Source organism: Tachyglossus aculeatus, chromosome 2 (assembly GCF_015852505.1).
Source record: "Tachyglossus aculeatus isolate mTacAcu1 chromosome 2, mTacAcu1.pri, whole genome shotgun sequence".
NCBI classification, from domain to species: Eukaryota; Metazoa; Chordata; class Mammalia; order Monotremata; family Tachyglossidae; genus Tachyglossus; species Tachyglossus aculeatus.
This window is the reverse complement of record NC_052067.1, coordinates 170,702,251-170,720,025: the sequence shown is the minus strand read 5'-3', so window position 1 is coordinate 170,720,025 and position 17,775 is coordinate 170,702,251. Positions and strand designations below refer to the sequence as shown.

General features: G+C 44.9%; 1 protein-coding gene across 1 annotated transcript in view; it reads left to right on the top strand.

Moving 5' to 3' along the window:
* The window catches only part of GOLT1B (golgi transport 1B), a 48,138-nt gene that overhangs the window by 8,448 nt on the left and 21,915 nt on the right, over positions 1-17,775 (top strand). Inside the window, exons 2-4 of the mRNA XM_038766004.1 lie at positions 4,326-4,417; positions 11,597-11,775; positions 17,391-17,472. Of these exons, the coding sequence (XP_038621932.1) occupies positions 4,326-4,417; positions 11,597-11,775; positions 17,391-17,472 (353 nt within the window). The remainder of the gene's footprint in view (positions 1-4,325; positions 4,418-11,596; positions 11,776-17,390; positions 17,473-17,775) is intronic.

Genomic DNA, 17,775 nt, shown 5'->3' with positions numbered 1-17,775 from the left:
GGGAATTGGTTAAGCGCTTCCTGTGGGGCAGGCACTGTGCTAAGCGCTGGGGTGGCTGACGATCGTCATCGTAATGATAATGAGGGGGGATTGGTTAAGCGCTTCCTGTGGGGCAGGCACTGTGCTAAGCGCTGCGGTGGCTAATCATCATCATCATAAGGAGGGAATTGGTTAAGCGCTTCCTGTGGGGCAGGCACTGTGCTAAGCGCTGGGGTGGCTAATCATCATCATCATCATAAGGAGGGAATTGGTTAAGCGCTTCCCATGGGACAGGCACTGTGCTAAGCGCTGGGGTGGCTAATCATCATCATTGTAATGATAATGAGGGGGGATTGGTTAAGCGCTTCCTGTGGGGCAGGCACTGTGCTAAGCGCTGGGGTGGCTGATGATCGTCATCATAAGGAGGGAATTGGTTAAACGCTTCCTAAGGGGCAGGCACTGTGCTAAGCGCTGGGGTGGCTAATCATCATCACCATAAGGAGGGAATTGGTTAAACGCTTCCTGAGGGGCAGGCACTGTGCTAAGCGCTCGGGTGGCTAATCATCATCATCACCATAAGGAGGGAATTGGTTAAGCGCTTCCTGTGGGGCAGGCACTGTGCTAAGCGCTGCGGTGGCTAATCATCATCATCATAAGGAGGGAATTGGTTAAGCGCTTCCTGCGGGGCAGGCACTGTACTAAGCGCTGGGGTGGCTAATCATCATCATCATAATGATAATGAGGGGGGATTGGTTAAGTGCTTCCTGTGGGGCAGGCACTGTGCTAAGCGCTGTGGTGGCTAATCATCATCATCATAAGGAGGGAATTGGTTAAGCGCTTCCTGTGGGGCAGGCACTGTGCTAAGCGCTCGGGTGGCTAATCATCATCATCATCATCATAAGGAGGGAATTGGTTAAACGCTTCCTGAGGGGCAGTCACTGTGCTAAGCGCTAAGGTGGCTAATCCTCATCATCATAATGATAATGAGGGGGGATTGGTTAAGCGCTTCCTGTGGGGCAGGCACTGTGCTAAGCGCTGGGGTGGCTAATCATCATCATAGAGGAGCAGCGTGGCTCAGTGGAAAGAGCCCGGGCTTGGGAGTCAAGAGGTCGTGGGTTCAAATCCCGGCTCCGCCGCTTGTCAGCTGGGTGACTTTGGGCAAGTCACTTCACTTCTCTGGGCCTCAGTTCCCTCATCTGGAAAATGGGGATGAAGACTGTGAGCCCCACGTGGGACAACCTGATTACCTTGTATCCACCCCAGCGCTTAGAACAGTGCTTTGCACATAGTAAGCGCTTAACAAATACCAACATTATTATTATTATTATCATCATCATCATCATAAGGAGGGAATTGGTTAAGCGCTTCCTGCGGGGCAGGCACTGTGCTAAGCGCTGGGGTGGCTAATCATCATCATCATTATCATCATAGAGAAGCAGCGTGGCTGAGTGGAAAGAGCCCGGGCTTGGGAGTCAAGAGGTCGTGGGTTCAAATCCCGGCTCCGCCGCTTGTCAGCTGGGTGACTTTGGGCAAGTCACTTCACCTCTCTGGGCCTCAGTTCCCTCATCTGGAAAATGGGGGTGAAGACTGTGAGCCCCACGTGGGACAACCTGATTACCTTGTATCCACCCCAGCGCTTAGAACAGTGCTTTGCACATAGTAAGCGCTTAACAAATACCAACATTATTATTATTATTATCATCATCATCATCATCATAAGGAGGGAATTGGTTAAGCGCTTCCTGCGGGGCAGGCACTGTGCTAAGCGCTGGGGTGGCTAATCATCATCATCATTATCATCATAGAGAAGCAGCGTGGCTGAGTGGAAAGAGCCCGGGCTTGGGAGTCAAGAGGTCGTGGGTTCAAATCCCGGCTCCGCCGCTTGTCAGCTGGGTGACTTTGGGCAAGTCACTTCACCTCTCTGGGCCTCAGTTCCCTCATCTGGAAAATGGGGGTGAAGACTGTGAGCCCCACGGGGGACAACCTGATTACCTTGTATCCACCCCAGCGCTTAGAACAGTGCTTTGCACATAGTAAGCGCTTAGCAAATACCAACATTATTGTTATTATTATTATTATCATCGTCATCATCATAAGGAGGGAATTGGTTAAGCGCTTCCTGCGGGGCAGGCACTGTGCTAAGCGCTGGGGTGGCTAATCATCATCATCATCATAGAGAAGCAGTGTGGCTCAGGGGAAAGAGCCCGGGCTTGGGAGCCCGAGGTCCTGGGTTCAAATCCCGGCTGTGCCCCTTGGCAGCTGTGGGACTTTGGGCAAGTCACTCCTCTGTGCCTCAGTTCCCTCATCTGGAAAATGGGGATGAAGACTGAGCCCCCCGTGGGACAACCTGATCACCTTGTAGCCTCCCCAGCGCTTAGTACAGTGCTTGGCGCATAATAAGCACTCAATAAATGCCATTATTATTCATTGTTATTATTAAGGAGGGGATCGGTGAAGCGCTTACTATGTGCCTAGGGAGCAGGCACTGTGCTAAGCGCTGGGGTTGGGGGGGGGTCAACATAATGATAATGGTATTTGTTAAGTGCTTACTGGGGGCAGGCACTGTGCTAAGCGCTCAGGGGGGTCATCATCATCATCATAATAAATAAATAAATAGTAATGGCGTTTATTAAGCGCTTACTATGTGCCAAGCACTGTTCTAAGCGCTGGGGGGATACAGGGTGATCAGGTTGTCCCACAGAGGGCTCACGGTCTTCATCCCCATTGTGCAGACGAGGAAACTGAGGCTCCGAGAAGTGAAGTGACTTGCCCGAGGTCACACAGCGGACATGTGGCGGAGCCGGGATTCGAACCCACCACCTCTGGCTCCAAAGCCCGGGCTCTTCCCACACTGAGCCACGCATCATCACCATCATAATGAGGGGATTGGTTAAGCGCTTACTATGGTGCAGGCACTGTGTTAAGCGCCCGGGGGGGCGGTCCTCAGCATCATCATAAGGACGGGATTTGGCTAAGCGCTTACTACGTGCCTAGGGGGCAGGCACTGTGCTAAGCGCTGGGGTGGATACAGGCTAATCAGGTTGGGCACAGTCTCTGTCCTGCGTGGGACTCCAGTCTCCATCCCCATTTTACAGATGAGGGAACTGAGGCTCAGAGAATAATAATAATGATAATAATAATAATAATGGCATTTATTAGGCGCTCACTATGTGCCAAGCACTGTTCTGAGCGCTGGGGAGGTTACAAGGTGATGAGGTTGTCCCATGGGGGCCTCACAGTCATCACCCCCATTTGACAGATGAGGGAACTGAGGCTCAGAATAATAATAATAATAATGATGGCAGTTATTAAGCGCTTACTATGTGCAAAGCACTGTTCTGAGTGCCGGGAAAGGTTCCAAGGTGATCAGATTGTCCCACGGGGGGCTCACAGGCTTCATCCCCATTTTCCAGATGAGGGAACTGAGGCTCAGAGAATAATAATAATAATGGCATTTATTAAGCGCTTACTATGTGCAAAGTACTGTTCTGAGCGCTGAGGAGGATACAAGGTGATGAGGTTGTCCCCCGGGGGGCTCACAGTCTTCATCCCCATTTTCCAGATGAGGGAACTGAGGCTCAGAGAATAATAATAATAATAATGGCATTTATTAAGCGCTTACTACGTGCCAAGCACTGTTCTGAGCACTGGGAAAGGTTACAAGGTGGTCAGGTTGTCCCACGGGGGGCTCACAGTCTTCATCCCCATTTGACAGATGAGGGAACTGAGGCTCAGAGAATAATAGTAATAATAATGGCATTTATTAAGCGCTCACTATGTGCAAAGCACTGTTCTGAGCACTGGGGAGGTTACAAGGTGGTCAGGTTGTCCCACGGGGGGCTCGCAGTCTTCATCCCCATTTTCCAGATGAGGGAACTGAGGCTCAGAGAATAATAATAATAGTGGCAGTTATTAAGCGCTTACTACGTGCCAAGCACTGTTCTGAGCACTGGGAAAGGTTACAAGGTGATGAGGTTGTCCCACGAGGGGCTCGCAGTCTTCATCCCCATTTGACAGATGAGGGAACTGAGGCTCAGAGAATAATAGTAAAAATAATGGCATTTATTAAGCGCTCACTATGTGCAAAGCACTGTTCTGAGCAGTGGGGAGGTTACAAGGTGGTCAGGTTGTCCCACAGGGGGCTCGCAGTCTTCATCCCCATTTTCCAGATGAGGGAACTGAGGCCCAGAGAAGTGAAGCAACTAGCCCCAGGTAACCCAGCAGACCAGCGGCGGAGGCGGGATTCGAACTCACGACCTCCGGCTCCCAAGCCCGGGCTGTTCCCACTGAGCCGGGCGTCTTCTCTACTCCCGTGTGGGCGGTAACCCCCGTCTCTTCTCTTGCAGAGATCGGCATGGGACTGACCGGCTTCGGGATATTTTTCCTCTTCTTTGGAATGATTCTCTTTTTCGACAAAGCGCTCCTGGCCATCGGCAACGTGAGTCATCCGTTCAGCTCCTTCCCTAGTATTTACTGAGCGCCTACTGCCTGCAGAGCGCTGTACTGAGCGCCAGGGAGAAGCAGCGTGGCTCAGTGGAAAGAGCCCGGGCTTTGGAGTCCCAGGTCGCGGGTTCAAATCCCGGCTCCGCCACTTGTCAGCTGGGGGACTTGGGGCAAGTCGCTTCTCCGGGCCTCAGTTCCCTCATCTGTCAAATGGGGACGAAGACTGTGAGCCCCCCTGTGAGACAACCTGATCACCTTGTATCTGCCCAGCACATAGAACAGTGCTTGGCACATAGTAAGCGCTTAATAAATGCCACTATTATGATTATTCTCTGGGCCTCAGTTACCTCATCTGTCAAATGGGGGTGAAGACTGTGAACCCCCCCCCCGTGGGACAATCTGATCACCTTGGATCTGCCCAGTGCTTAGAACAGTGCTTTGCACATAGTAAGCACTTAATACATGTTTTATTACTATTATTATTATTATTATTATTATTATTATTATTATTATTATTATTATTCTCTGGGCCTCAGTTCCCTCATCTGTCAAATGGGGATGAAGACTGTGAGCCCCCCGGGGGACAGCCTGATCACCTTGTATCTGCCCAGTGCTTAGAACAGTGCTTTGCACGTAGTAAGCGCTTAATAAATGCCATCATTATTATTATTATTATTATTATTATCTGGGCCTCAGTTCCCTCATCCGTCAAATGGGGATGAAAACTGTGAGCCCCACGGGGGACAACCTGACCCTGCCTCCGCCGCTTATCTGCTGCGTGACCTTGGGCAAGTCGCTTCACTTCTCTGGGCCTCAGTTCCCTCATCTGGAAAATGGGGATGAAGACTGTGAGCCCTCCGTGGGACAACCTGATCACCTTGGAACCTCCCCAGCACTTAGAACAGTGCTTTGCACATAATAAGTGCTTAATAAATGCCATTATTATCATTATTTTCTGGGCCTCAGTTCCCTCATCTGTCAAATGGGGATAAAGACTGTGAGCCCCCCGAGGGACAACCTGATCACCTTGGATCCGCCCAGCGCTTAGAACAGTGCTTTCCACGTAGTAAGCACTTAATAAATGTCATTATTATTATTATTATTATTATTCCCTGGGCCTCAGTGACCTCATCTGTCAAATGGGGATGAAGACTGTGAGCCCCCCGTGGGACAACCTCATCCCCTTGTAACCTCCCCAGCGCTTAGAACAGTGCTTGGCACACGGTAAGCGCTTAATAAATGCCATTATTATTATTCTCTGGGCCTCAGTTACCTCATCTGTCAAATGGAGATTAAGACTTTGAGCCCCCCGTAGGACAACCTCATCACCTTGTATCCGCCCAGTGCTTAGAACAGTGCTTGGCACATAGTAAGGACTTAATAAATGCTGCTATTATTATTATTATTATTATTATTATTATTATTATTATTATTATTATTCTCTGGGCCTCAGTTCCCTCATCTGTCAAATGGGGATGAAGACTGTGAGCCCCCCGGGGGACAACCTCATCACCTTGTATCCGCCCAGTGCTTAGAACAGTGCTTGGCACATAGTAAGCGCTTAATAAATGCCATTATTATTATTATTATTATTATTATTATTATTACTATTCTCTGGGCCTCAGTTCCCTCATCTGTCAAATGGGGATGAAGACTGTGAGCCCCCCGGGGGACAACCTCATCACCTTGTATCCACCCAGCGCTTAGAACAGTGCTTTGCACGAAGTAAGCGCTTAATAAATGCCATCATTATTATTCTTATTCTCTGGGCCTCAGTTCCCTCATCTGTCAAATGGGGATGCAGACTGCGAGCCCCCCGTGGGACAACCTGATCACCTTGTAACCTCCCCAGCGCTTAGAACAGTGCTTGGCACATAGGAAGCGCTTAACAAATGCCGTCATTATTATTATATTATTATAAATATTGAGTCGCCCGTGTACGTCGCCCGCCCCGAGGAAACCGGGAAATATTGTGTCCCGTTCCTTGGGCGCCCGCGCGGAAATTGGCGCCCCGGGGCGATCCCAGGGATTCATTCATTCATTCAGTCGTATTTATTGAGCGCTTACTGTGTGTGGAGCATTCATTCGGTCATTCAGTCGTATTTATTGAGCGCTTCCTGTGTGCAGAGCACTGTACTAAGCGCTTGGGAAGTACCAGTTGGCAACGTCTGGAGACGGTCCCTCCCCAACAGCGGGCTCACGGCCTAGAAGGGGGGAGACAGACAGCAAAGCCAAACATATTAACAAAATACAATAAATAGAATAAATATGGACAAGTAAAATAGAGTAATATATACGTACAAACATATATATATATATATATATTATCATCTATATATACTTTCATTCATTCATTCAATAGTTTTTATTGAGCGCTTACTGTGCGCAGAGTAATAAATATGTACAAACATATATATATATATATAATATTATATTATAAACAATATATACGTACAAACATATATATATAATCATATATATATACTTTCATTCATTCATTCAATAGTTTTTATTGAGCGCTTACTGTGCGCAGAGTAATAAATATGTACAAACATATATATATATAATATTATGTTATAAACAATATATACGTACAAACATATATATATAATCATATATATATACTTTCATTCATTCATTCAATAGTTTTTATTGAGCGCTTACTGTGCGCAGAGTAATAAATATGTACAAACATATATATATATAATATTATGTTATAAACAATATATACGTACAAACATATATATATAATCATATATATATACTTTCATTCATTCATTCAATAGTTTTTATTGAGCGCTTACTGTGCGCAGAGTAATAAATATGTACAAACATATATATATAATATTATATTATAAACAATATATGCGTACAAACATATATATATAATCATATATATATACTTTCATTCATTCATTCAATAGTTTTTATTGAGCGCTTACTGTGCGCAGAGTAATAAATATGTACAAACGTATATATATATAATATTATATTATAAACAATATATACGTACAAACATATATATATATAATCATATATATATACTTTCATTCATTCATTCAATAGTTTTTATTGAGCGCTTACTGTGCGCAGAGTAATAAGTATGTACAAACGTATATATATATAAAATATTATATTATAAACAATATATATGTACAAACATATATATATATAATCATATATATACACTTTCATTCATTCATTCAATAGTTTTTATTGAGCGCTTACTGTGCGCAGAGTAATGAATATGCACAAACATATATATATGTATATATATATATATATATATACACACACACACACATTGATTCATCCAGTGGTATTTATTGAGCGCTTACTGTGTGCAGAGCACTGTACTAAGCGCTTGGGAAGTCCAAGTTGGCAACATCTAGAGACGGTCCCTACCCAACAGCGGGCTCACGGTCTAGAAGGGGGAGACGGACGACGAAACAAAACATATTAACCAAATAAAATAAATAGAATAAATACGTGCAAGTAAAATAAATAGAGTAATAAATATGTACAAACATATATATATATTTATATATACACATTTGTATTTGTTGAGCGCTTACTGTGTGCAGAGCACTGTACTAAGCACTTGGGAAGTACAAGTTGTCAACATATAGACGGTCGCTACCCAACAGCGGGCCTCAGTTCCCTCATCTGTAAAATGGGGATGAAGACTGTTAGCCCCACGTGGGACAACCTCATAACCTTGTATTCCCCTCCCCCCGCCCAGCGCTTAGAACAGTGCCTTGCACGTAGTAAGCGCTTAATACATGCCATCATCATTATTATTATATAGAGAAGCAGTGTGGCTCAGTGGAAAGAGCCCAGGCTTGGGAGTCAAAGGTCGTGGGTTCTAATCCCGCCTCCGCCGTTGGTCTGCTGTGTGACCTTGGGCAAGTCGCGTCACTTCTCTGGGCCTCAGTTACCTCACCTGGAAAATGGGGATGAAGGCTTTGAGCCCCACGTGGGACAACCTGATCACCTTGTATCTCCCTCAGCGCTTAAAACAGCTCTTGGCACATAGTAAGCGCTTAACAAACACCACTATTATCATTATTATTATTATTATTATTATTATTATTACTATTATTATTATTATTGTCATCATTGTTTGGGCCATTTTCCTCTTCAGTCCCTCGGTGGGATTTATTGAGCGGTGGCGACACAGGCGACATCCCGTCCTTACTAATGTCAATTCATAATAATAATAATAATAACAGGCGACATCCCGTCCTTACTAATGTCAACTCATAATAATAATAATAATGATTATGTATATATGTTTGTACATATTTATTACTCTATTTATTTATTTTACTTGTACATATCTATTCTATTTATTTTATTTTGTTAGTATGTTTGGTTTTGTTCTCTGTTTCCCCCTTTTAGACTGTGAGCCCACTGTTGGGTAGGGACCGTCTCTAGATGTTGCCAACTTGGACTTCCCAAGCGCTTAGTCCAGTGCTCTGCACACAGTAAGCGCTCAATAAATACAATTGATTGATTGATTAGTAATAATAATGCTGATGATGGCATTTAGTTAAGCACTTACTCTGTGCCAAGCACTGTTCTTCATCATCATCAATCGTATTTATTGAGCGCTTACTCTGTGCAGAGCACTGTACTAAGCGCTTGGGAAGTACAAGTTGGCAACATATAGAGACGGTCCCTACCCAACAGTGGGCTCACAGTTCTTACCATCATAATAATAATAATAATATGCCAAGCACTGTTCTTACCATCATAATAATAATAATATTAACAATGATAATAGTGATAGTAATAATAACAATAATGGGGACAGGCCCCGCCCTAGGCGCTGGGGTTGACACCGGATCATTCATTCATTCAGTCGTATTTATTGAGCGCTTCCTGTGTGCAGAGCACTGTACTAAGCGCTTGAGTTTGGACAGGATCCCTGCCCCTCGTTGGGCAGGCGGTGCGAGGGGGAGGGAGAGCAGGGACTGCAGCCCCATCGAGAGAAGCAGCGTGGCTCAGTGGGGAGAGCCCGGGCTTGGGACTCAGACGTCGTGGGTTCGAATTCCACCTCCGCCACTTGGCTGCTGTATGACCTTGGGCAAGTCACTTCACTTCTCTGGGCCTCAGTTCCCTCATCTGGAAAATGGGGATGACGACTGGGAGCCCCCTGTGGGACAATCTGATCGCCTTTTATCCCCCCCAGCACTTAGGACAGTGCTTTGCACAAAGTAAGCGCTTAACAAATACCATTATTATTATTATTATTATTACTCTAAGGGCCTCAGTTCCCTCATCTGTAAAATGGGGATGACGACTGTGAGCCCCCCGTGGGACAACCTGATCACCTTGTAACCTCCCGAGCGCTTAGAACAGTGCTTGGCACATAGTAAGCGCTTAACAAATACCTTATTATTATTATTATTATTACTCTCTGGGCCTCAGTTCCCTCATCTGTCAAATGGGGATGACGACTGCGAGCCCCACGTGGGACAACCTGATCACGTTGTAACCTCCCCAGCGCTTAGATCAGTGCTTGGCCCATAGTAAGCGCTTAACAAATACCATCATTATTATTATTATTATTATTGTTATTACTCTAAGGGCCTCAGTTCCCTCATCTGTCAAATGGGGATGACGACCATGAGCCCCACGTGGGACAACCTGATCACGTTGTAACCTCCCCAGCGCTTAGATCAGTGCTTGGCCCATAGTAAGCGCTTAACAAATACCATCATTATTATTATTATTATTATTGTTATTACTCTAAGGGCCTCAGTTCCCTCATCTGTCAAATGGGGATGACGACCATGAGCCCCACGTGGGACAACCTGATCACCTTCTATCTCTCCCAGTGCTTAGAACAGTGCTTGGCAAATAGTAAGCGCTTAACAAATACCATCATTATTATTATTATTACTCTGAAGGCCTCATTTCCCTCATCTGTCAAATGGGGATGACAACCGTGAGCCCCACGTGGGACAACCTCATCACCTTCTATCTCTCCCAGCGCTTAGAACAGTGCTTGGCCCATAGTAAGCACTTAACAAATACCATCATTATTATTATTATTGCTCTAAGGGCCTCAGTTCCCTCATCTGTCAAATGGGGATGACGACTGCGAGCCCCACGTGGGACAACCTGATTGACTTCTATCTCTCCCAGCGCTTAGAACAGTGCTTGGCCCATAGTAAGCGCTTAACAAATGCCATCATTATTATTATTATTATTATTACTCTCCGGGCCTCAGTTCCCTCATCTCCCTCATCCCCCATCTTACCTCCTTCCCTGCCCCACAGCACCTGTATAGATGTATATATGTTTGTACATATTTATTACTCTATTTATTTATTTTACTTGTACATATCTATTCTATTGATTTTATTTGGTTAATATGTTTCGTTTTGTCGTCTGTCTCCCCCTTTCTCGACTGTGAGCCCGCTGTTGGGTAGGGCCCGTCTCTAATGTTGCCAAGTTGTACTTCCCAAGCGCTTAGTCCAGCGCTCTGCGCACAGTAAGCGCTCAATAAATACGATTGATTGATTGATTGATTGATTGACCTGTCAAATGGGGATGACGACCACGAGCCCCACGTGGGACAACCTGATCCCATTTGTACTTTGTACTTCCCAATTGGTACTTCCCAAGCGCTTAGCACAGTGCGCTGCACATAGTAAGCGCTCAATAAATACGATTGATGACGATGATGATCGCCTTGTGCTTAGAACGGTGCTTAGCACATAGTAAGCGCTTAACAGATGATGATGATGATGGCATTTATTAAGCGCTTACTATGTGCAAAGCACTGTTCTAAGCGCTGGGGAGGTGACAAGGTGATCAAGTTGTCCCCCGGGGGGCTCACAGTTTTAATCCCCATTTTACAGATGAGGGAACTGAGGCCCAGAGAAGTGAAGTGACTTGCCCAAAGTCACACAGCTGACAGTTGGCGGAGCCGGGATTTGAACCCATGACCTCTGACTCCAAAGCCCGGGATCTTTCCACTGAGCCACGCTGCTTCTTTAAGATGCCATTATTATATATTATTATATATAATATATTATTATATATTATTATAATATATAATAATATGTAATACAATTATATATTATATATATATTATTATTATTATTATCTGCTCCCCGCTTTCCATTATCCTGAGGTGATTTTGGTCCGTCTCTCACCTTAGGTGTTGTTCGTGGCCGGCTTGGCCTTCGTCATCGGCCTCGAGCGAACCTTCCGCTTCTTCTTCCAAAAGCACAAAATGAAAGCCACGGGCTTCTTCCTCGGCGGCGTCTTCATCGTCCTCGTCGGCTGGCCGCTCGTCGGGATGGTCCTCGAGATCTACGGATTCTTCCTCTTATTCAGGTCTTATTATTAATGATAATAATAATGATAATGATGACGATGATGGCAGCGTCCGCGGTTGGCCGTCTAGGGGCGGGTGGTTTTGTCTTTTGGAGTGGCGTTTGGTGAGCGTTTATTCGCGTTGCTCGAGTGCTCATGGGGCACAGAGTGCTGTAATAATAATAATAATGATAATAATAATAATAATAATAATAATAAGGATGGCAGCGTCTCTTAAAGTCCCACGGTCCATCAGAGCCCCCCAGGCGGGTGGTTTTGTCTTTTTGAGCGGCGTTTGTTGAGCGTTCATTCGCTCAGTCGCATTGTTCGAGCGCTCATGGGGAGCAGAGCGCTGCAGTAATAATAATAATAATGATGATGATGATGATGATGATGATGGCAGCGTCTCTTAAAGTCCCACGGTCTATCAGAGCCCCCCGGGCGGGTGGCTTTGTCTTTTTGAGTGGCGTTTGTTGAGCGTTCATTCGCTCAGTCGCATTGCTCGAGCACTCATGGGGAGCAGAGCGCTGCAATAATAATGATAATAGTAATAATAATAATGATGATGATGATGATGATGATGGCAGCGTCTCTTAAAGTCCCACAGTCTATCAGAGCCCCCCAGGCAGGTGGCTTTGTCTTTTTGAGTGGCGTTTGTTGAGCGTTCATTCGCTCAGTCGCATTGCTCGAGCACTCATGGGGAGCAGAGCGCTGCAATAATAATGATAATAGTAATAATAATAATGATGATGATGATGATGATGATGGCAGCGTCTCTTAAAGTCCCACAGTCTATCAGAGCCCCCCAGGCAGGTGGCTTTGTCTTTTTGAGTGGCGTTTGTTGAGCGTTCATTCGCTCAGTCGCATTGCTCGAGCACTCATGGGGAGCAGAGCGCTGCAATAATAATGATAATAGTAATAATAATAATGATGATGATGATGATGATGATGATGATGGCAGCGTCTCTTAAAGTCCCACGGTCTATCAGAGCCCCCCGGGCGGGTGGCTTTGTCTTTTTGAGTGGCGTTTGTTGAGCGTTCATTCGCTCAGTCGCATTGCTCGAGCACTCATGGGGAGCAGAGCGCTGCAATAATAATGATAATAGTAATAATAATAATGATGATGATGATGATGATGATGATGATGGCAGCGTCTCTTAAAGTCCCACAGTCTATCAGAGCCCCCCAGGCAGGTGGCTTTGTCTTTTTGAGTGGCGTTTGTTGAGCGTTCATTCGCTCAGTCGCATTGCTCGAGCACTCATGGGGAGCAGAGCACTGCAATAATAATGATAATAGCAATAATAATAATAATGATGATGATGATGATGATGATGATGGTAGCGTCTCTTAAAGTCCCACGGTCCGTCAGAGCCCCCCGGGCGGGTGGTTTTGTCTTTTTGAGTGGTGTTTGTTGAGCGTTCATTTGCTCAGTCGCATTGCTCGAGCGCTCACGGGGCACAGAGCACTGCAATAATAATGATAATAGTAATAATAATAATGATGATGATGATGATGATGATGATGGCAGCGTCTCTTAAAGTCCCACAGTCTATGAGAGCCCCCCAGGCAGGTGACTTTGTCTTTTTGAGTGGCGTTTGTTGAGCGTTCATTCGCTCAGTCGCATTGCTCGAGCACTCATGGGGAGCAGAGCACTGCAATAATAATGATAATAGCAATAATAATAATGATGATGATGATGATGATGATGATGATGGTAGCGTCTCTTAAAGTCCCACAGTCCGTCAGAGCCCCCCGGGCGGGTGGTTTTGTCTTTTTGAGTGGTGTTTGTTGAGCGTTCATTTGCTCAGTCGCATTGCTCGAGCACTCATGGGGCAGAGCACTGCAATAATAATGATAATAGTAATAATAATGATAATAATGATGATGATGATGATGATGATGGTAGCGTCTCTTAAAGTCCCACGGTCCGTCAGAGCCCCCCGGGCGGGTGGTTTTGTCTTTTTGAGTGGTGTTTGTTGAGCGTTCATTTGCTCAGTCGCATTGCTCGAGCGCTGATGGAGAGCAGAGCGCTGCAATAATAATAATAGTAATAATAATAATAATGATGATGATGATGATGATGGCAGCATCTCTTAAAGTCCCACGGTCCATCAGAGCCCCCTGGGCGGGTGGCTTTGTCCTTTTGAGTGGCGTTTGTTGAGCGTTCATTCGCTCAGTCGCATTGCTTGAGCGCTTATGGGGAGCAGAGCACTGCAATAATAATAATAATAATGATAATAGTAATAATAATAATAATGATGATGATGATGGCAGCATCTCTTTAAGTCCCACAGTCCATCAGAGCCCCCCGGGCAGGTGGCTTTGTCCTTTTGAGTGGCGTTTGTTGAGCGTTCATTCGCTCAGTCGCATTGTTTGAGCGCTCATGGGGAGCAGAGCACTGCAATAATAATAATAATAATAATAATAATAATAATAATAATAATAATAATAATAATAATAATGGCAGCATCTCTTAAAGTCCCACGGTCCATCAGAGCCCCCCGGGCAGGTGGCGTTGTCTTTTTGAGTGGCGTTTGTTGAACTCACTCAGCCTCATTGCTCGAGCGCTCATGGGGAGCAGAGCGCTGCAATAGTAGTAATGATAATAATGATAATAATAATAATAATAGTAATGATAATAATAATAACAATAATAATAATAATGATGATGACAGCATCTCTTAAAGTCCCACGGTCCGTCAGAACCTCCCAGGCGGGTGGCTTTGTCTTTTTGAGTGACGTTTGTTGAGCGTTCATTCGCTCAGTCGCATTGCTCAAGCGCTTACGGGGCGCAGAGTGCAGTAATAATGATAATAATAATAATAATAATAATAATAATAATAATAATAATAATAATAATAATAATGGCAGCGTTTCTTAAAGTCCCACGGTCTGTCAGAGCCCCCCGGGCGGGAGGCTTTGTCCTTTTGAGTGGCGTTTGTTGAGCGTTCATTCGCTCAGTCGCATTGCTCGAGCACTCATGGGGAGCAGAGCACTGCAATAATAATGATAATAGTAATAATAATAATGATGATGATGATGGCAGCGTCTCTTAAAGTCCCACAATCCATCAGAGCTCGCTGGGCGGGTGGCTTTGTCCTTTTGAGTGGCGTTTGTTGAGCGTTCATTTGCTCAGTTGCATTACTTGAGCGCTCACCGGGCGCAGAGCGCTGTAATAATAATGATAATACTACTACTACTAATAATAATGATGATGATGATGATTATGATGGCAGCATCTCTTAAAGTCCCACGGTCCGTCAGAGCCCCTTGGGCGGGTGGTTTTGTCTTTTTGAGTGGCGTTTGTTGAGCGTTCATTCGCTCAGTCGCATTGCTCGAGCGCTCATGGGGAGCAGAGTGCAGCAATAATAATAATAATAATAATAATAATAATAATAATAATGGCAGCATCTCTTAAAGTCCCACGGTCCATCAGAGCCCCCCGGGCAGGTGGCGTTGTCTTTTTGAGTGGCGTTTGTTGAACTCACTCAGCCTCATTGCTCGAGCGCTCATGGGGAGCAGAGCGCTGCAATAGTAGTAATGATAATAATGATAATAATAATAATAATAGTAATGATAATAATAATAATAATAATAATAATAATAATAATAATGACAGCGTCTCTTAAAGTCCCACGGTCCGTCAGAACCTCCCAGGCGGGTGGCTTTGTCTTTTTGAGTGACGTTTGTTGAGCGTTCATTCGCTCAGTCGCATTGCTCAAGCGCTTACGGGGCGCAGAGTGCAGTAATAATGATAATAATGATAATAATAATAATAATAATAATAATAATAATAATAATAATGGCAGCGTTTCTTAAAGTCCCACGGTCTGTCAGAGCCCCCCGGGCGGGAGGCTTTGTCTTTTTGAGTGGCGTTTGTTGAGCGTTCATTCGCTCAGTTGCATTGCTCGAGCACTCATGGGGAGCAGAGCACTGCAATAATAATGATAATAATAATAATAATAATGATGATGATGATGGCAGCGTCTCTTAAAGTCCCACAATCCATCAGAGCTCCCTGGGCGGGTGGCTTTGTCCTTTTGAGTGGCGTTTGTTGAGCGTTCATTTGCTCAGTTGCATTACTTGAGCGCTCACCGGGCGCAGAGCGCTGTAATAATAATGATAATACTACTACTACTAATAATAATAATGATGATGATGATGATTATGATGGCAGCATCTCTTAAAGTCCCACGGTCCGTCAGAGCCCCTCGGGCGGGTGGTTTTGTCTTTCTGAGTGGCGTTTGTTGAGCGTTCATTCGCTCAGTCGCATTGCTCGAGCGCTCATGGGGAGCAGAGTGCAGCAATAATAATAATAATAATAATAATAATAATAGTAATAATAATAATGATGATGATGATGATGATGATGATGGCAGCGTCTCTTAAAGTCCCACGGTCCGTCAGAGCCCCCCGGGTGGGTGGTTTTGTCTTTTTGAGTGGTGTTTGTTGAGCGTTCATTCGCTCAGTCGCATTGCTCGAGCGCTCACGGGGCGCAGAGTGCTGCAATAACAATAATAATAGTAATAATAGAGTGCTGCAATAATAATAATAATGATGATAATGATAATGATGATGGCAGCGTCTCTTAGAGTCCCACAGTCCGTCAGAGCCCCCCGGGCGGGTGGCTTTGTCTTTTTGAGTGGCGTTTATTGAGCGTTCATTCTCTCAGTCGCATTGCTCAAGCACTCATGCGGAGCAGAGCGCTGCAATAATAATAATAATAATAGTAATAGTAATAATAATAATAGTAATGATGATGATGATGATGATGATGGCAGCGTCTCTTAAAGTCCCATGGATCGTCAGAGCCCCCCGGGCGGGTGGTTTTGTCTTTTTGAGTGGCATTTGTTGAGCGTTCATTCGCTCACACTTTTCATCCCCATTTTCCAGATGAGGGAACTGAAGCCCAGAGAATAATAATAATGACATTTATTAAGCGCTTACTATGTGCAAGGCACTGTTCTAAGCGCTGGGGACGTTACAAGGTGATCAGGTTGTCCCATGGGGGGGGGGGCTCACAGTTTTCATCCCCATTTTCCAGGTGAGGGAACTGAGGCCCAGAGAAGTGAAGTGACTTGCCCAAAGCCCCCCAGCTGACAGTTGGCGGGGCCGGGATTTGAACCCACGCCCTCTGACTCCAAACCCCGGGCTCTTTCCACTGAGCCACACTGCTTTCCTGATCACCTTGTATTCCCCCCAGCGCTTAGAACAGTAGTGGGCGCTTAGCAAATGCCATCATCATCATCATCCTCATCATTATTATTGTTATTATTATTATGATTTATAATTAAATTTATATTAATCATCAACAGTTTTCATAACATTACATCATAATAGATTACTATTATTTATAGTTGAATCTATATTAATCACCAACAATTATTATATTAGAACATGCTATAATCATTTATAATTAAATTTGAATGAATAATTAATCATTATTGTAATGTATTAGATTATAGTATATTATTTCTATCAGTTATTGATTATTTATAATTAAGTAATTATTTATACTTATTATTATTGCCCCTTGGGTGGAGTTATTATTATGATGATAATGATTATGATTATGATTATCGCCCCTTGGGTGGAGTTGGGCAAGGAGATCACGGGCCGCTTTCTGTTTTCTGCAGGGGTTTCTTCCCGGTGGTGATCGGCTTCATCCGAAGAGTGCCCGTCCTGGGATCGCTCTTGAACTTACCGGGAATAAGATCCGTAAGTAACCTTCCACGTGGCGTTCCCGACACGCCGCGCTTGACCGCCCCGGCGCGACGCTAAGGGCCGACGACGTGAGCGTGAGCTCCCGCAAAGCGGTCAGCGGCAGGCGCGCGGGTGGCTTTTCAATCAATCAATCAATCAATCAATCAATCAATCAATCAATCCATCGTACTTACTGAGCGCTTACTGTGTGCAGAGCACTGGACTAAGCGCTTGGAACGTCCAATTCGGCAACAGAGGGAGACCATTCATTCATTCATTCATTCAATCGTATTTATTGAGCGCTCTAACGGTGTGCAT